Below are 21,147 nucleotides of genomic sequence, written 5' to 3' on the forward strand. Positions count from 1 at the left end.
GGGGGTGGACAGGAAATCTGGTCCTTAACAGAGGTACGTGCCCATTCATGAACTACACTCGACGTAAAACCATTGTAAGAATTACGTTTCATTATATGAAGACACTTCGCTTCAAACGGTTTAAGAACTAAGTCATATTGCCTAGGCTCAGAGGCGGATTAAACGGCAGGGCTGACAAGACAGGAGCCCGGGGCCCCATTCAAGCTTATTCCATTCCTCCCTATGCTGGGTTACAATATTACCATATGGTCATTGCCTTATTTGAAATACACCTAGTTTTTGTCTTGATAGATGCAGTGTCTATAGTGCATAGTGCTACGTCTATAGTACTTAGTGCTACGTCTATAGTACTTAGTGTTTCGTCTATAGTGCTTAGTGCTACGTCTACAGTGCTTAGTGCTACGTACTGTTAAAGATTTATGTTGTATAAGAGAGTTTTGTTATTTGTGGTATGACAAATATCACAACAGTATTCTGGAATTACTTTAAAGTTAATCTATCTACAAGTTCATGGGCTCATCCAGCTTTATTAAGTACGCAGATTTATGTCTGTGTGAAACTGCTAGTGTTACTCTGTTGGACATTTATATTAATAAAGTTCCCAAATACTATCAATATTTTGCCCTGAGATATTTTGTATGAGATCATTTGTCCAAGGTATCTTTTGTCCTGATATATTTTCTCCTGAAATTTGTCCTTGAGATCATTAATGTCATTTAGATAATTCGTCCTTGAGATCATTTGTACTGAGATATTTTGTCCTGAGCTCATTTGTCCTTGAGATATTTTGTCTGGGATATTTTGTCTGAGATCATTCGTCAGACACATATTACGCGTTAAGAAAAACGGACATTCCTTCCTCGTCTCAAAGAAGCGATGCAGTATATATTCCAATATATTTACGTTTCTTCGCCAACAGACAGCAGTATCATAGAAGTTAAACAACCTATGTCTCTCTCTCTTTAATACCATTGTACGTCCGCTGACGGTAGACTAGAATAATTTTATTTATGGCACGCGTTTTTACGTGCTGTAAAAATAAGACCCTTAAACGTCACATTGAAACAAATTATGTTGAATTTATGTAGACATTTGTGATTTTTATCTAGCTTTAATCTAATTTTGGACGCCAAAGTTACTTCCACAACATAGTTAACTCAGTCTCTGTGTTTCAACTTCAATCCCATAATTTTTAGCAATAAACTTTCACATTACCGATGTTTATTTATTCTTCAAGGTTTTCTTTATTTTAATCTAACACGATTTGTAACTGTTTGTTTATAAGGTAATGACGTGAAAATACTATCAACGTGTAAGATTTACGACGAAATTGTCAATGAGAAGCCCGGTGTTAAAAAAAAATAAGTATCTACAATCACAGGTAAGGCACGGATGATGAGGTATTTACACAGAGGTTCGTAATAACAAAAGGTGCAGAAGTGACTCCAGAATATCGTCTGCGTCTAAGGCCAGGCCATTTGGGTCGTGTCAGTTCACCTAGGGCAGCCCCTGGGTTCCATCCGGTCCCAGAGCAGGTGTTTTTCGTGTTGATAGAGCTAAGAGCTCAAACAAAAACACGAGGTTTCTAAAATAAGACGTTGGGGGTTTATTTTTAGGATCACTCAAGGAAGTGAATGAGGCTATTTGAGAGAATCGGTTCCACAGATGTATTTGGTTGGGTGTGTGGTTCGGTAGTTGCGTGTGTGTGGTTACGTGAGTAATTTGGTTGTGTGTGTGGTTTTGCTGATGATTTGGTTGTGTGTGTGTGGGTCGGCAGGTGTGTGTGTGTTTGTGTAGTTCGGCAGTTAAGTTAGTGGTTCGGCAGAATATCTGGTTGTGTGTGTGGTTCGGCAAAATATCTGGTTGTGTGTGTGTTTCTACGGATGATTTGGTTGTGTCTGGTTTTACGGATGATTTGGTTATGTGTGTGGTTCTACGAATGATTTGGTTGTGTGTGTGATTCTACGGATGATTTGGTTGTGTGTGTGGTTCTACGGATAATTTGGTTGTGTGTGTGGTTCTACGAATGATTTGGTTGTGTGTGTGGTTCTACGGATGATTTGGTTGTGTGTGTGGTTCTACGGATGATTTGGTTGTGTGTGTGGTCCTACGGATGATTTGGTTGTGTGTGTGGTTCTACGGATGATATGGTTCTGTGTGTGGTTCTACGGATGATTTGGTTGTGTGTGTGGTTCTACGGATAATTTGGTTGTGTGTGTGTGGTTTGGCTCAATATCTGGTTGTGTGTGTGTGGTTCTAAAGATAATTTGGTTATGTGTGTGTGGTTTAGCAAATGATTTGGTTGTGTGTGTGTGTTTTTGTAGTATTAAGTATGTGTATGTGTTTGAACGATTTATCACTTTTATCGGTGAGTTTCGACTTTTTAACTTTGAAACGATGCGTGTCTTGTTGAGTCAAAAAAAAAACAGTTGGATTTGTAAAGCGATCTTCATAATGGTGCGTTTAGTTTCCTTGTGGCAATGCGCTTTATCAGCTTTGTTAGAGATGGAAGACGCATTTTGCTCGCTCTATGTGCTATTCTGCAACAAGCGTATCACTTGTACACATAACAGTTTTGTATTAATACTGATCACATCTGTAAGCAGCATCCATCACACTTACTTACAAAAATTCGTGTTAATTTATATTTCAAGAAAGATATAAGGTTTCTAAAATGTACTATCTGTTTTCTACTACCTAATCTAGTAAAAATATCAACTGAATTTATAAGCAAATTATGCAGGAATGCAATTAGCCTTTAAGCAGAGATAATATTGTCGCACTTGGTATTAGAAAATAGTGGACAATTTCGAAACATAGTATATACAAAACAAAATATAGGGTACAACAAAGAAAAGAGAAAACAAAGACAAAATAATATACATCAAACAAAAAAAAAATTATAACAGAAACAACCAAAGGCGAGTGGAAATCAACAAAACGGTAATTCAAAACAACAGAAAAATAGTATAAAACAACTAAATAAATGATAGTTGAAAACAGAATAGTAGTGAAGTAGAAATATTGAATGCGAAGTCCGATAAAGGAAAACATTTGTTATTCAATAGAAAGACAATACATAAAATATGTGATAGTGAATTTAAAATTAAATATGAAATTAAAATTCTATTTTTAGATTTTTAAATATTAAAAAAAATATTATTTTAAATATTAAAATTCAAAATGTGTGATAGTTAATGTGAAGCTCATACAAAAGTATGTTATAATCAATGTGAAGCCCCTACCTTTTCTAATGATATCCACTCGCGATGTGGTTAAGGGTGTGGGGAGCTCCGTTGTGGTGGGTGTGGTCGTGGTGGCTGTGGAGATAAGCAAATAACGTTTAGGCACGTCATCAAAATTAACTGGGTGAAGATGAAGTAGAGTTCATCTGAACGGATTGTTAGACTTCGTTTTTTTTAGTTTAGTCATGTCCCCTTTGAGATTTGGATGATTGTTATGGAACCTAGACCTCAAAAGTTCTCAAGCTATTTGTTAAATACATGTTTAATTATATATTATTGTAACATATTGTAATTTTCAATGAAAAAATCAATATTTTAAGTACTATACAATATAAGCCTATATAATGTCCTTCCTCTTATAAGGTTATTTAAAATACATGCATTTAAAAATGTGTTTTTCACCAATACTTCAGAGCATGTTTTAAATTCCAGTCCAAATCACCCAGAGAGTTTGTGGTAATTTGTGGCATTTGTGGCCAGATAAAAGTAAGGATGGCGTGCAAATAGATAAAGCGAACCAATAAAATTAGCAAGTGATTAAGGATGTCTTTGAAACACTGATTGGCTGCATGTTGATAAAGAGATTGTGTAATCGTCCTTGGAATAATTATGAACTATTTTATTGCGCCACTGAAAAAAAGTGGCGTGCTTCTTAATATAGCTGTAATTTGAACGTGTGGTTTTCTGGACACAGTGTGAAATGGTTGAAAAAAATTGCATTATACGCAAAATAGCTTTGCAATAATTTTCTTGCATTGGACATAGGGCCTACTTATTTCAGCTTCACTTCAAATTTGATACACCAAGCCAAGTGTTACATCAAGTAGATATATGCTTCACGTTGAATTAAAGTTGTATACCATGATGTAGCAAGTTAAGTAGAGTTCACCTGTTTCTGTGACCACGGTATATGAAGGGAAAGCGTTGTCAGCACTTTGCCAAGCCGCCTTTACTTTCCTTAACGTGAGTTAGGTACCCATTTAAACTGGGTGGACTAAGGGATGTTCTACTGACTTGAAACCAGATTCGACTCGAGACTTTCGGGTTAGCAGTCTAGCGCTCTACCGCTAGGCCTCCACCGTCCCACATACACGGGTGTAACTTTAACAAATCATGATGCAAAATGTTCATTTAGTGTTCCAAAGCTTAGCCATTGAAACTCATGTTAGAAACTGTGACTGCATCAACGAAACAATGACTGCCATAGTCTGTAAACAACAGCCCAATGGCAATACCCTAAACCTTTTAGCAACGCCCAAGTAATGTTGCCTGCATTAGAGTAAATAGCCCCTTTATTAAAAAGTTACTATTCATCAGACTACACGAACAATTTTCTCATTATTTAAAAAAAAATATTTCGCTACCCTAAGGATCGTTATAAATATAACATATGATTTGTAACAGCTACTACTTGGTAGTTTGTTTTTGGATGAATAATTCCTATGGACGCAGATCCAGAAAAAAACAATGTTAAGTTTCTCTTTGGACCTAGCGATCCATTGGGCAGATGAACTGGAGTTCATGTTTTCTTGACCTCGGCATAATTATGAAGTGATGGTGTGGCCAGCACTATGATCAGCCGCCTTTACTTTCCCTAACGTGCGATAGGTATCCATCAGGAGAGGGTAGACTCAGCGACACGTTACGGTTACAAAAGTCGAACCGAGATCCGAACTCTAGACTTTATGGCTAGTAGCCAAACGCTCTACCATTTGACCACGCTGTTCCAGAAAAAAACAACGAAACAGGCTAAAATAGGGGTCAACTGTCTTTATGGCGTATAACAAGTTGACACGTAATTCGTAATTGTGTTGGAGGAAATCCCGTCCAACCAGTGTTTCTTCAAGTCATCTCTTGGGGGGGGGGGGGTCTGAGACCCGCCATAAGAGCGTCTACCGCCTCCACCAACCCACCCCCCCCCCGGGACGAAATGGAATTTATTTAGAAAATATATAGGCCTACTTTGAAGAGTGTCCCGTCTCCCCGTCCCCCCAAAAAATTTTAAGTACCCCCCCCCCCCCCCCCCGGAGAAAAAAGTCTGGAAGAAACACTGCGTCCAACATTATAGATTAAGAACAAAGAAGAAGAACAAAAAACGATAGTAAATATATGCTGACTGCTTGTATATAAATTATGTTTTATAATAAAACAAACCAAAAAGTATCACGGCGAAATACAAGCTGTGTTCAAGAGTTTTAACTTTTAACGAAACAAAATGGAAACTTACTTGTGGTAGTAGTTGTGGTCTCAGGCGTGGTTGTCACTGGTTCCGTGATCAAAAGTGTCGTTGGTTCCGTTGTGGTGCTGGTGGTGGTGGTCGGGGTGGTCGTGGTTGTTGAGGTAGTTGTGGTGCTGGGCTCAGTGGTGGGGCGTTTTGTGGTGGTTTGGGACGGAGGGAGGGTGGTGACTGAAAGGGAAAACATTTACACGATACTTCTAGGACGTTCGCCTACTGTTGTTTCATATAGAAATGTTTGGTTAAAAAACTTGAATAACAAACTACGTACTAAATATGTGTATAAAATTATATGGTTCATATGATATATCTAAATTCACTGCTAACCCCTTTATTAGATTCTTAAAGATACTTTAAAACACGTAATATTAGTATATGTTTAAAAGTGAAGTTAATTAATTTTATTACTACTTTGAGCCTACCGGTTCATGAGGAGATAAAATATAAAATATAGTTCATCTGTTTATGCAAATACAGCTTATGAATAGATAAAGTGGTCAGCTTTACACCCAGCCGCCTTAACTTCTACCAACTACAGTCAGGTACCCATAAAAGCTGAGTTAACTCAAGCACTGCCTTCGGGCATCCGAACTCCTGAATTTAGTCCCTTAGTCCATATCTAAACCTCAAACTTACTCCTAATCCGCTTTAATCCTTGACCTAATCCTAAGCATAAACTGTAATTAGCCCAAACGTTACATTTCTCTAAAACCCTATTACTAACCTTTCCCTTAATCTAGTCCCAACTAAAACCCTAAACACTTACTTCTATAGACAAAAACATTGGCCAATTCTAAAGCCAAATCATTGTTCTAACCATAAAGCAGACAATACAAAAAATATTTTCACTACTCTATAACCTCACCAGAATCATTTCTCAAATCTAGTCAACAAAACAACATAACACTTACGTGTATAGACACATAACATGGCATTTCTGAAGCCAAATCAACACTCTTACCATTAAGTAGCCAATACAAAAACATATTTACACTACTGTATAACATGATCAGAATAATTTCCCAAATCTAGTCCAAAATCACCATAACACATTTACATCTATAGACAAAAACATGAGGCAATTCTAAAGCCAAATCATTTTTCTAACCTTCAAGTAGACAATTGAAACAATATTTTCACTACTCAACAACCCTATCAGTATCATTTCCCAAATCTAGTCCCAAAACAACCTAACACTTACTTCTATAGAAACAAGACATGAGACAATTATATAAACCAAATCAATGTTCTAACCATCAAGCAGACATTACAAAACATATTTTCACTACTCTATAACCTCATCAGAATCATTTCCCAAATCTAGTTCCAAAACAAAGTAATACTTACTTGTATAGACACAAGACAAAGGTCAATTCTAAAGCCAAATCATTGTTCTTACCATCAAGTAGACAATACGAAACATATTTTCACTACTCTATAACCTTATCAGAATCATTTCCCAAATCTAGTCCCAAAACAACATGATACCTACTTCTATAGAAACAAAGCATGAGACAATTATATAAACCAAATGAATGTTCTTACCATCAAGCAGACATTACAAAAACAAACACAAAGGCCAACAAAAAACTACTCACTCGTGCACGTTCTGACGGCCAGTTTATTTTTGATGGCGTCGAGAAACGAGTAGGTTTTGACGGTGAAGGCGTTTTCGTCGGGTGGGTAGCTGGCCATCCTCCTCATCTCATCATCGTTCACAGCTACACCAACACCCACGGTGAAAATATGGATGCCTTGTTTCTTGGCTGGAAGACACATGATGGAGGGTTTGTAACATTTGTGTTGTTTTTACAGAGAAATGAACTAAATACATGGATGATATGGGTGGAAACTTTGATCTCTAAATTAGATGATTTATTTGGTCTTTTAATTTAGTGAAATATTTGGTCTTTTAATTTAGTGAAAAATTTGGTCTTTTAATTTAATAAAATAATAAAATATGTGGCCTTTGAATTTACCAAAGAATTTGGTCATTGAATTTATGAAAACTTTAGTGTTTTAATTTAATGACATATCTTTTTTTTAATGTACTAAAGTATTTGGTATTTGAATTTGCTGAAATATTTTGTCTTTTAAGTTACATAAATATTTGGTCTTTGAATTTCTGAAATATTTTGTGTTTTAATTTATTGAAATATTTGATTTTTTAATTAACTGAAAAATGTAGTTTTTGAATTTATCAAATTATTTGGTCTTTGAATTTTTGAGATGTTGAATTAAGTTTACCGAATTATTTGGCCTTTATATCAACTGAAATATTTGGTCTTCGAATATACTGAAGTCTTTTATCTTTGAATTTACTGAAATATCCATTCCTAGAATGTACTGAAATATTTGGTCGTTGAATTAGCTGAACTATTTGGTGTTTAAATCGGCTGAAGATTTTTGAAAAGCAATTATGACCATGACTACCTTTTAAAGGTCAATGCCCTTCCTGTGGGCGTCACCACTTAACCCAGCGTGCTTCTGACGTCAAGATTGTCGGCTGTTTGACGTCAGAATTTCAGGGTGTCATTCTGTAAGGTCATGACCTTGCCAATCATTCAGACAATGACACGATTTATACAGGGTCTTCTTGTTTTTATGCATTCCAGAACATGTTTACCAAACGGGAGAAATTGGCCGGTTTTTTTTTTAATGTTGCTAAAAACATATGTTTATAATTATATTCTTTTTTTTTCTGTAGTAAAGATACAATTTGTACTAGATCTAAATACAATTTGCACATCTAGTTTAAATGTGACACGTGAAGCAACAGTGTTGGAGTGGGGGTGGGTGGGGGGGGGGGGCTAAATGCCAGAGGAGTCAGATTTCAAATGAGTAGTTTGGGTGCTTGTGTGTGTGTGTGAGTAAGTGCGTGTGTCTATGTGTGCGTGTGGGTTTGTGTATGTGTGTAGTTGTTTGTGAGTATGTGTGTCTTTGCGTACGTTTGTGTAAGTGTGTGTGAGTGTGTGAGTGTCTGTGCGTGAGTGTGTGTCCGTGCGTGCGCATATGTGTGTGAGTGTGTGTGTCTGTGCGTGCATGTGTACGTTCTTGCTTGTCCAAGTGTGTGTGTGTGTGTGGGCTTGCTGTGTGTGTGTGTACATGCATGTGTGCGTTCATGCTTGTCCGAGTGTGTGTGTGTGTGCGTGCTTGTGTGAGTGTGTGTCTGTGATGGCGTGTACACGCGCGTGTGTGAGTATGTGCGCGTGTGTGCGTGCATGTATACATGACCCTAAGACCACCCAGGTCGCTGGGACACCCATGTTAATAAAAACCGCCACACTAAGAATCTCCGTATTGAAATAATTATAACTACATAAAATTAAATACAGCTGGACTTTTAAAACCCGACACAAAACTGTATTTAATCCTCATGAAGAGAGCTATCCCAAACGTAAACTATATTTATCTGCATATTTTATAGCGTGAGTTCGTTTTTTTTTAACTGTACGCACGACAAAAATAAAATAAAATGCTATAATATATTACACCGGTATGCTCGAAATTTGAAGAAAAAAAAATCTAGTTCCCACACTCATACACTTTTCTAATCTGCGAAATAAAATTTGTCCGAAAAATCAAGTGAGTCATTGAAGTGCGACCGCACCTAATATCCCACACCCACTCCTACAAAACCACAACGACCCACACCCTCGCACATAAAACCCCACCCTCCTTAACACCCGGGCAATTAACCAACCCACGTCTACCCCTTTTCACAGATTATCCATCCGCCCTGTTTTTCTTTCAACCACGTTTACAATCACCGAAATAAAACGCCTAATGATCTGTACGGGGGTCTTCTATTTTAACCACCTCGTCCATCTGTTTTCAACTCGAATGCCAAACCTCTACCGTGTAATCCATCCTTCTCAAAGTACTCAACAGCTCTAAAAAAATATATTTTTTATCCGAAAGTGTTAGTTTTTTAAGTAAGGAAATAGAAAAAAAAACGAAAACGAAAGTAGTCATCGGGGAAACCCAAAACGCTATTAGAAACGGCTTTCGGCGCTTCATTAGGGTAAATACGCGCACTTAACGATAAAACGACTACCAGATTTGTGAATATTCATTAAGAGATTACGTAATGGTGGGAGAATGGGACTTGAAAGATGCGGGTTGGGTTGCAAAGAGTGCGCGCATGTACGTATGCGCATGTGCGCGAGCACACACATACATCCAGATACATGCGTACTTTTATATACATACATACATACATACATATCTATATATATATCTATCTATCTATCTATATATATATATATATATATATATATATATATATATATATATATATATATATATATATATATATATATATATATATATATATATATATATATATATGCATTTGTCGGTCAACTTCGTGGCGTTACTAATTTGAATAACGAAATTTAAATGCTGGCATACTGTTAATTAGTTAATTAAGATAATTTTGTTAAATACGCCAGTAAAACTCTGCTACTTGGGCGGGAATTAGCGACGGGTTATTTAATGAGGTGATATCTAATTAGCTTCCTGTCGGCGCCTAGTGATGAAGTCCTTGGATCTTTTAATGTGTTGGGGATTTAAGAGTTAAGTGTATGACCTTGGTGACGCTGAACTAGATTTCTGACATGGTTCAAAATGCTTTTAGACAGATTAGATTTTCTTAATTGACAGTAATGAGTTAATAGGGTACTTATTTATTTATTTTAAATTCAAGAATATTTGGAAGCTATGGTAATAATATTAATTCACCAATGTCAAATGTAGCCTAGTTGTCTCTAATTGGTGATTATTTATAAAATTCAGTATTTAAAATACTAAAGACGCGTATGAACATTTCAAAATCTCTTATTAAAATGTTTTTTTTTTTAAAATATGTAGTTAATCAGCGTTGTATAGATTTCTATTTTTTTAGAGCCTTTAGATTTGTTATCCCATAGAAATCTATACCAATTTGACATCCTAAATTTAGAAGTTTCTCACGGGTAGATAACTCATGACTTGATTACATCCCTTTAAAACACTAAAGATAAGCTCAAATGTTTACTATAAATTATCTTTTCAATGGGTATATGTTCCTCAACACTACCACAAAACTTAACGATAACACATTCAAAGTTTATTAAACACTCTAAACATTTTAGGGAAAAAATGTGTGAAATAGTTAAATTACATCAACTTAACACAAATTTGGAAGTTTCTCGGTGCGAAATTGTGAAGAGGAATTTTTATAGAGTGTAGTAATAACTCCCACACGGGGTAATTAAATACACCCCCGCTGTTTCCAACACTTAGTCCCTAATTAAATTATGGCTAGTTTAGAATTTAAAAAGTCGCAACTCCTGACATGCAAAATATGTTTCCACATGCGTTCCTTAATGAATCAACGTGTGCACCGATTGACTCAACTTCTAAAAGAAGACGGGGATTAGTTTGTTAAACAAAACACATTTTCTGGACACGTTAATTATTTAACAGAAATTTTCTTGGCGGAATCAGCGCTTTAAATCAACAGAACCTCACGCAGTTTGTGAGATAAACAAAAAGTGAATTTTCGTAAAGTTTCGATTTCCTTGATACGCACTTTTTACTGTTTTTGTTTCCTGTAGTTTTGTTACTCTTTAATGGAGATTAAAAAAAATACTTTACACAATATTTAATTTTCTAGGCTGTGGGTGAGAGAGGGGAGGGGCAGTGGCGTTGCTAGGTCGGTAGTCACCCGTTGAGGCACCTGAGGTGAACATCGGTGTCACCCCCACCCCCTAGATAGGTCTAAACTTTGCACAGATAATAGTAACGATGTTTATCTATAGTCGGTTATTTATACAGCTTGATGTAGCATTGTTTTCTCTATAGCTAGCAAGTTTTCGTCATGGTGTCACCCCCACCTTGTCGTGATTTAAAAAATTTTGCTCTTAAATTACAATTCAACTCAAACTAATCATTACTTTAAATCGAATGATTTTTTTTATATATATATTTTGCTAACTTTACGTTGGTGTCTTGCACTCATCTAGACCAGTTTACTCGCGATTCTCAAGAAAGAACCTACCTAGACCAATATCAAATATATACCATGATTACTCGTGGTTCTCAAGAAAGAAATCTCCTAGGCAAATGGCAAGTATCTATCACGATTACTCACGTTTCTCAAGACAGAACTCACCGAGGTCTCTAGCTCACTATATACCCAATTTTTTACATTAACATAATTAACTCATAAATATCTGAACGTTTTAAATAGGCGGTCCGACTAGACGAGGGTTATTTAGTTTTTTACTCAATTATCAATGGACCAATCTATTTCATCTACACTTGTAAAGATCTTTTGCCTATCTAAGACTGAAATTATCATTGCATCAGCCGATTTTACCCACACTTGTGTCAATACCTTTCTAAGACTCAAATTTACTATTTATCATTATATTTTACCAACACCTGTAATGATGATGTAAGATAGATATCTAAACTCTAAATGATCAATGTACCAATCTACTTCACCTACACCTGCTGTACCAATCTACTTCACCTACACCTGCTGTACCAATCTACTTCATCTACACTTGCAGTATCAATTTACTTCACCTACATCTGCGGTACCAATCTACTTCACCTACCCCTGCGGTACCAATCTACTTCACCTACACCTGCAGTACCAATCTACTTCACCTACACCTGCGGTGATCCCTTACCTATCTGCGACTCGATGAGCGTCTTGATGGGGTACTCGCTCTTGCCGTCGGTGATGATGATGGCCACACGTGACACGTTCTCTCTGGCACCGGTCAGCGGCACGAACATCCTCTTCCTCATGAAGTGGAGGGCCAGGTCTGTCCTGGTGCCGAGGCCGTTTTCTTTGTAGGTCTGGGAGTGGACAGAGGGTGGGGATTAACGGTCAGGCTAATCCATAGACAAGCTGGATGGTCAAATCTTAGGGATTAACGGTCGGATTAGTCCATAGACAAACTAGATGGTCAAATCTTAGGGATTAACGGTCAAACTAGTCCATAGACAAAATGGATGGTAAAATATTAGGAATTAACGGTCAAACTACTCCATAGACAAAATGGATGGTCAATTCTTAGGAATCAACAGTCAGACTAGTCCATAGACAAAGTGGGTAGATTAATGGTGGGAATCAACGACCGCACCAACAAATAGCCAGACAGCTAAATGAATGAATGCTATGAATTAATGGTCACACTAGCCCATAGACAAGCTGGGAATCAATGGTCAAACTAGCAAATAGACAAACTGGATGGACAACTGTTATGAAATAATGGTCAAATTAGCACATAGATATAGTGGGTAGATAATAAATGCTTGGAATTAATAGTCAAATAACAGCCACATTAGCCAAAAGACAATTTCTATGACAAATAATGGGCATTTTAACGGCCAAATTAATGATTATGAAAACGAATGATATCAACACAGAGTAGACAAATGTTGTGAGGTGAATACTACACAAACTAATGTCACAACTAAGAAGATGGAAGCTGTTAATTAACTTAACAACTAGGTAACAAACATACAAGTGAGAAATTCGAAAGCAGGTTACTAATAGAAATTGATCAAATTTGACCTCCCCCCAAAAGTATTGCTAAAAAATGAGAAAAAGAGAGAAACAGACACATTATAAAAGGATAACTTTTTTCATGTATGTTGGTTATGGAGTGGATGAATAACCACAGATCCTACTCACACTTTTAATGCCTCGTATCAAACTGGCCTTGGTTTTGTAGGCGTTGAGAAAAAAATTGAGATGAACCCTTTCTGTGAAGGTCAATAGTCCAACCTGTAATAAAATATTAGAAAAATGTTTGGTTAAATTAACATTCGGTTAGTCCAATAGCTAATCATATACCAAGTGTCTAAACTATTGTTATTGTCCTTTCTATAGGTCTAGATGACTTACAAAGCTCATTTGGGTATAGAGCTTTAGGTAAATATAGAACGTGGATGAGAGAATGTAGTTTTTGGGGATAAACTACGGCTAGGGGATAAAATACGGGCTAGGGGACAAACTAGGGGCCAGGGGACAAAACTAGTTTAGAGCCCAGGTATCAAACTTAAGACTTACGTGAAAACATTTACACAAACGTGTATTTATTCATTTCAATGTTCACTTTTCTGGGAATGCATTTCTCATCCTAAAGCTGTGTAGTTTTTTCGTACGCGCCAGTGTAAACCAATATTAAATGCCTTGATTTGAACTTTGACTCTTCTTTGATAAACAACAATGGCGAGAGTTTCGTGCTAACAAGGTATCTATTTAGTTTATTTACACTTCACGTCTATGAAGATATCTCTATTCTATTAAGTATAAATGATCGAATAATCCTACTAGATATAAATAATAGTAAAGAATACCAACATTGGTTCATTTCGTTCTGTAAATTAAGTCTAAATAACTAAAACCTTCACACACATTTTTCAAATACAATATTATTATTCAATGTAGCCATATAGGTAACTTAAGATATTATGTCAATTTATTGCTACTTTAACGCGGTGATATAAACAGGAAAAAAACAACGCAATGTTCGGACTATGCTTTGTTAGAATCACGCTAATGTGCTACTGGTGATGTTTTGTTATTAAGACGGGGTAAACAAAGATTTAGCTAAATCCAATTAACACAAACTCTAGCAATAATAGCTTCGCTAGACAATAATTATTGCAGTCAGACAGGTAATTAATTACGTATCAGTTTTGGTTCTGCATGTATATATGCAGGATTTATGGCTAAGGTAGCAGAAAGGTCAGACATTAAGTTAGGCTTTGCGTTTGGATTGTAGTAAGGATAAAACCTAACATACTTTAAGAACTAGGGTTATGTTTTCAATAAGGTATGCGATCTGCGGAAGTACCCGGGTATAAAAACTTGTTTTAACAAAAATTAAACTTGATAATTCTTTTAAGCTACCGTAAACAGCGAACGGCGTGGTAAGGCGGTAGCGCATACTACAGTTAACCCCAAAGTCTTGAGTTCGAAATCAGGGTTCGTGTAATTACAACGTCACTATGTCCACCCAGCTCTGATGGGTAACCAACTCACGTTAGGGAAAGTAAAGGCGGCTGGGCATAGTTCTGACAACACTATTCCTTCAAATGCCGAGGTCTCAGAAACAGGTAACTCTACTTTCACTGCCAATGGTCCATTAAGTTCGAAAGAGTACTTTGACCAGAAAACTTTTCACACATTTCACGCCAATGTTTTCGATTTGTATTATAATAGGGCTGGTAAGTAGGTCACCAACCAGTTCTATGGCTCATGCAGGTTTTATTGACTGGTTGGTGACCTACTTACCAGCCATATTAGCTCATTCATGAAAAGTGTTTAGTATAACTTAATCTTTTGTTTTACGTCTTATTCAGGTTGTTCCTCTCGTTAAATAATGACCTCTGAACTTTAACCTCCCGGGTCATGGAGCTGACCGGCACCTTCGTGTCGACCCTGGCGGAGCTCCGGGAATTCCTGGCCCACACCGACAAGCTTGTCATCGTCTACTTCTACACGGAGTGGTCGCCGGCATGCCGCCGGATCCGGTTCGAGTTCATGCAGGCCGAACTCCGGAACCCGGACGCCATGTATCTCGCGGCGAACATGGACAAGGCCAAAGCGATGGCGGCGAAGCTGGACATTAACCTGGACAACATCCCCGCCATTGTGGTGTTCAAAAATGGGCGGCAACTCTACACGGCGACGCTGATCACGGCTCAGGAGTTCAACAAGATGGATTACTCCGTGCCGGAAGAGGAAGTGCTGTCGGTGTCTGACGTCACTGAGGTGTCGAATCTTGATTTGCAGAAAACTTAAGCCGGTTTTTACACTTGTGCACATTCCACTTTTTTTTTTACATAACTCAAAGGTGTTGCGATTTTATAGAATACGAGAATAAATTCAGGACATATTTTTTTTTCTTTTACTTGTATTATATGGCTTTGCAAAGAAAATTCTTTATTTCTAATTAGGAAAATTAAAATTAAAAATAAATTAACTAATATTGTTTAAAGGTGGTTGAATTAGGAAAAAAATGTAAGTTTTCGGTAAAATATGTGAATTTTGTTTTTGTTTTTATTGCCGCTCTTATGTTTTAAGTTAATTTAATCTGGGGGTCATTGAATTTATTCACAAGAAAAGCGATCCTAATGTTATCTTAATCATAAGCCAATTTACGAAATGATCACTTATTTTAGGAAAGAAAAACAATGCCTCTACTGGTCAATTTTTGGTAAAAAAAAATAGGCTTTATAATAAAAGTTGGAATGTCGTGGTCTAGTGGTGGAACGCGCTTACTAACCCGAAAGTCACGAGTTCGAAGACCCGGACTAGAGACGGCACTGATTGAACTGCCCCTTACTTGTGAACCAGTGTTCTCCGGGGGCCACTTGAAATTTTCGGGGGGGGGGGGGGCGTTAGACTTTCTTCGGGGGGGGGGGGGGGCGGACACTGTTAAAAGTATATATTTTCTATATAAATTATAAAAATTTCATTTCGTTCGGGGGGGGGGGGCGGTAAAAAAATTTCGGGGGGGGGGGGGCTCTGCCCCCCGAAGAGATGCCTAGAAGAAACTCTGTTCTGAACTAGGGGGTGCTTTCCACTGCGGGGGCGGGGGGTCTAAACCTGCTACAAACCCACAATCCTACTGTCCTGTAATATCGATGATAAACATGATAGATTTAAAACCCTGTTCCTGGATAATCAGCATGGAGTGGGTTGGTATTGACCGTATACGAGATAAGAAAAAGCCAGGTTAAATCAGAAGAAATACTTTTGTAAGTAAAGTCACGTGATAATCCCTGATTAAAACAGTTAGGCCTCACCTGGGTCATGTTCTCCCCAATCTGGAACATACTGGCCACGTCAGACACGAAGTCCAGCTGTTTCTTGAAGTCCACGTCATGGACGGAGTTGGAACTGTCCAGCACGAACACCACGTCAGCTGGGATGTTACCGCAGTACTCTGGTGGGGGGGGGGGGGGGAGGGGAGGAATAAACAACAAATATATCATACTGGTGCCATTGGATTTCGGGGAAATGCTTTTTGGTTAAGAATTATTGACAACAACACTAGGTACGTTACATCATACATGGCTAGCAAAAAAGTGCAGGCAGATAAAAAAAGTCAGAACACTGTTACACTGATGGCAATCAGGCATACACATACACACCTACACATACACCACACATAATATGTCGTACACGAGTCACACTCACACACGTCACACGCATAATATTCAGGGGCGGAACTACAGTGCCGCCAGACTCCGCAATGCGGGGGGGGGGGGGGGCCCACGACATTTAGGGGCCGATAGACACCACCCCACGCTCTTGTATATTCTTTTTCCCTTTGTTTTTAAACCACTGTGAAAGCCGAGTCCTCTTTCTCTTACAATTAAACTTAGCAAAAAGCAAACGTTCAAACCACTTCCATGACTTATTTCCCTTTTTTAAATAGTTAAATAAGGGTGCTCATAAGCTGCATTTAATAGATTTGTACTAAACTAATTAAAAAGCAATTACTTCTGTTAATTATTTTTTTTATAAAGTACTTACTAAAGAATGACATTGTATAAAAAGGAAATGTATTTAAAATTAATAATATAGGCCCTTGATAAAAAAAAAATACATAAAAATAATCATAACACGAGACACCATTACTTCTACAAAGCTTTTATGTTTTATATTCTTTTCGCCAACTAAAATGTTGGGAGGACCTATTGCACAGATAAAAAAAAACTGATTTTCCCAAAACAAACTAATGCACTTACTCACATGACATGATATAGATCTAGTAATTTGTTTTAATTGAAAAAAAAAATTATTTTCAAACCCCGAACAGGCCAGCAATGAGTATCCTATGTTCATATTTTTTATTTGTATATATATATATATATATATATATATATATATATATATATATATATATATATATGTGACGAGCGAACATTTATCCTGCCGACAACGCCAATTGTAACGAGCCAACAGTTACCATGCTCGCAACGCCACATGTAATGAGACCTAATTGCCTGTAGTGCCACGTGTTAACGAGTTTAACCACTCATTCTAGACAACATTGACCACAGTATAGATACTCAAGATGCAGGTTCGCTATTGATCCTTTATTACATGAATCAAGAAATGCTTCATAATAACACAATAAATCAACAGGAATGCTTCTCAATAATAGTCTGAATCAACTGACCCCTAACAGTCCTTCACTAGGCTTTATATAACTGAATCCACATGTCTATAATCCTTCTTAACACAATACGGCTAATCCGTTCTATAACCGACTTGACATAGTCACACAGACTGACTGATCTAAGCGAGCGATGAAAGAGGTAAGAGCCTCGAAACGGGAAGAGAGAGAGAACGAGTTCTGCCGTCCCCTCCTATTTATGCCTTGAAATCGTAGTCGTACTTGTCTCCATTTCCGTAATCGATACTTGTAATCGATGTATCCGAATACTAATGTCGCAGTTTCTGACGTACCGTCCGATTCACTAAAACATCTGCGTCCCATCCATCAAAGTCGACAGCTCGTCTGAAACTTCTCGTACCGTTTCCCAAAATAGCACGCGTTGGCTTTGAGATCGTCATCAGACCGATCCAATAAGCCACCTGTTATGGTTGCGTCAGATTTCATACTGCGTCGCGGCTTCTCGTTCGTTATCATTTGTAACTGGTAGTTAGGCCTACCCCAGTTACATCCACCCCTGCTTTTTTTGTGTGTTTTAAACCACAAACAACGCCTGGCAGGTGCACTCCTCCAAAGTCAATCGCACAGTCGTAAAAAAAAAAAATTTATTGTTCCACTCACTGTCCACGACGTTCCATTCGTATACGATTGACAGTTATACCTATTTCACATATCAACTGTGTCTACATCATCTTCCTGAGACACAAAACAGTTCTAGAATTCACATCCACCCTTTCCATTTGGTGCCTTCACCAGTTCACTTCTATAGCTCTTTGAACAGTCTGTTTTCATACCAGCGCGACCATGAAAGAATTGATGGTTGCTGACAAAAAATTTCGTATTCCTTCTGTTCCTTAAACTTCTCCGCGGACCACTTATCTGATGGTCTACTGTCTCTCTGCTTCTGGAGGGACCGGGATCCTCATTGTTGCCGGTATCCTCCCCTTGCGTATCGCGGTTGTTCTGTTGATGGTGATATGGTTCCGGAATGGGTATGTGAATTTCCGTTATAACTTCCGGTTCCCTAATTGTCTTGGGTTTCTCTGTGTGTAACTGCTCTTCTTGCCTATTCCAATATTTCTTTAATTGAGCAATATTCGCCCACCGATCCGGTTTGGCGTGATCGATGGGTCTTATCTTAAAGGGGCCACCTGCTGCTTTAGGCATCTCCACGACTTGCCATATCTCCTGTCCCCAGAGATCGTGGATTTTGTTTCTGCCTAACGGGTGGCTACGCAGTAATACCCTGTCATTCAGTTTGAGTGGCGGGTCCTTCGTCTGTATCGGCGGTTCCCTTCGCCGAGATTCATGTTCTAGTCTTTCCTGTACTACCCTGTACATTTCTCTAATTCTTCTCATATGTTCATTCACATATTCCAGTGCGGTGTATGAGCCAGTCATACTCTCCCTTTTTCCTAGGAACAAATCAAGAGGGAGTCGAGCCTCTCGTCCGAACAGCAACATGTATGGCGTAAAGCCGGTTGTGGCATGGGGTGTGCAGTTGTATAGATATACCAACTCTGGGAGAAAATCAGGCCAACGTTTTTTCTGTTCAGGTTCTAGCGTACGCAGCAAATCATGCATGCTGCGGTTGAACCGTTCACACTGTCCGTTTCCCTTCGGATTAAATGTGGTTGTTCTAGATTTGTTGATCCCGTAGTGGCTGCACAGTTGGTTAATTACTTCTGACTCGAAAGCCCTTCCTTGGTCAGAGTGTAATTGTCTTGGTATGCCATATTTGATGAACCAATGTTCTAATAAGACCTTTGCCACTGTTTTGGCAGTCTGATCTCGTGTGGGCACCGCCACAGTCCATTTGGTGAATACATCAGTCATTACCAACACATGTTCCGTCCCATCCGATGATTGCTCCAACGACGTAAAGTCCATAGCCACAATCTCTAGTGGTTTTGTCGCCAGTAGGTGTCCTGATGGCTGTCTCATTTTGACAACTGGCATTTTCGCATGCTGACACCTCACACAAGCCTCACAATGGCGTTTGACCTCCATTTCCATATTGGGCCAGTAACACCTCCGTCGTAATATTTTGTGCGTCCTGTCCTGACCTTGGTGTCCTGCCCTGTCATGTGCCAACCTTAGCACTTCTTCTCGTAATTGTCCCGGCACCACCACCTGGTGTATTGTGCCATCAATTTGGTCATGAATTCTCCGCATGAGAACACCATCCTTTATACTGAGACGGTTCCACTGACTCAGTATTTTCTTTGTTTCTCGACCAAATTGTTCTCTTTCCCTTCTTCCTGGGAATTTTTGTTCCTGGACGTATTTCAATAGCGGTTGTAAGCCACTATCCGTTCTCTGGGCATTTCTTATCTCTTTGTGATTAAGGCAACTAAAATCACTACTGTCCATATGTTCGGGTTCCGTGGATATGTGCTCCACCCCGGTCTGCCCGTTCTGCATCACTTGTACCCCATGAGGGATATCTGTTGACGCTCTGACCTCACATATTCCTGTCAGTGTTTCTTCCTCATCACCCGGTTTCTCGTAAGGATTCCTTGATAAAGCGTCCGCATTGCCATTGGACCGCCCCGGGCGATATTTTATCTCTAGGTCAAAGAGTGCCAATTCTGCTGCCCATCGCTGTTCGATGGATCCCAACTTTGCTGTCTTTAGGTGACTCAAGGGGTTATTGTCAGTGTATACCACACATTTAGCACCTAATAGATAGTCCCTGAATTTCTCAGTCACAGCCCATTTTAATGTCAAAAGTTCTAGTTTCATGGCGCTGTAATTTGTCATGTTCTTCTCTGATCCCTTCAGAGCTCGACTGGCATACGCAATAACCCTGAAACCTTGCTTTTGTTGTTGTGATAGCACAGCTCCCAGACCTTTAGAGCTGGCGTCGATTTCTAACCGAAATGGTTTGTCAAAGTCCGCGTAACCCAATATCGGTGCCTCTGTCAAAGCCTTTTTCAAGAGTTTAAACGAGTTCAGGCATTCATCAGTCCATAGTTCACCTATCAGGTGTGTTTTACCTTTCTTTTTCTCCTTACTGTGTTTCTTTGTCATTTTGTTTACCAAGTCATGCAATGGTGCGGCAATTTTTGCAAAACCAGGTACAAATTTTCTATAATAGGAAGCAAAGCCCAAGAATGACCTGACCTCTACCGTAGTTGTTGGTTGTTTCCATTCTTTAACAGCTGCAATTTTATCTGGGTCAGTGGCGATGCCATCCGACGAAATCACGTAACCCAAAAAATGTACCGATTTCAAACCAAAGCAGCATTTGTCTGGGTTCAGCTTTACTCCTATCTCCCTAAGACGGAGAAACACTTGTTCTAATCTTTTTAGATGGTCCTCCCAAGTTTTTGAGTAAACTAGAATATCATCCAAATACACCAACATTATTTGAAATAGAAAGTCACTCATAGCACTCTGCATTACTCGCTGGAATGTAGCAGGTGCATTAGTTAGACCAAACGGCATACGGGTCCACTCGTAC

General features: G+C 38.4%; 2 protein-coding genes across 2 annotated transcripts in view; one reads left to right on the forward strand and one right to left on the reverse strand.

Moving 5' to 3' along the window:
- The window catches only part of LOC131944818 (collagen alpha-1(XII) chain-like), a 46,303-nt gene that overhangs the window by 8,775 nt on the left and 16,381 nt on the right, over positions 1–21,147 (reverse strand). The window contains exons 3-8 of the mRNA XM_059305634.1: positions 16,303–16,442; positions 13,178–13,270; positions 12,165–12,336; positions 7,080–7,247; positions 5,473–5,652; positions 3,246–3,320 (exon numbers count right to left, since the gene is read on the reverse strand). Of these exons, the coding sequence (XP_059161617.1) occupies positions 3,246–3,320; positions 5,473–5,652; positions 7,080–7,247; positions 12,165–12,336; positions 13,178–13,270; positions 16,303–16,442 (828 nt within the window). The remainder of the gene's footprint in view (positions 1–3,245; positions 3,321–5,472; positions 5,653–7,079; positions 7,248–12,164; positions 12,337–13,177; positions 13,271–16,302; positions 16,443–21,147) is intronic.
- Positions 13,690–15,300, forward strand: LOC131944813 (thioredoxin-like). Its single transcript, XM_059305631.1, has 2 exons — positions 13,690–13,739; positions 14,854–15,300. The coding sequence occupies exon 2, from the start codon at positions 14,903–14,905 to the stop codon at positions 15,293–15,295; it is 393 nt and encodes a 130-aa protein (XP_059161614.1). The 5' UTR covers positions 13,690–13,739; positions 14,854–14,902; the 3' UTR covers positions 15,296–15,300.

This window comes from Physella acuta, unplaced genomic scaffold, assembly GCF_028476545.2.
Source record: "Physella acuta isolate Inbredline_101_S28 unplaced genomic scaffold, ASM2847654v3 ptg000510l, whole genome shotgun sequence".
Classification (NCBI taxonomy): Eukaryota; Metazoa; Mollusca; class Gastropoda; family Physidae; genus Physella; species Physella acuta.

What these genes read in the sequence shown, in the direction of transcription:
- LOC131944813 (XM_059305631.1), top strand. Translation starts at nt 14,903, where the DNA reads ATGGAGCTGACCGGCACCTTCGTGTCGACCCTGGCGGAGCTCCGGGAA.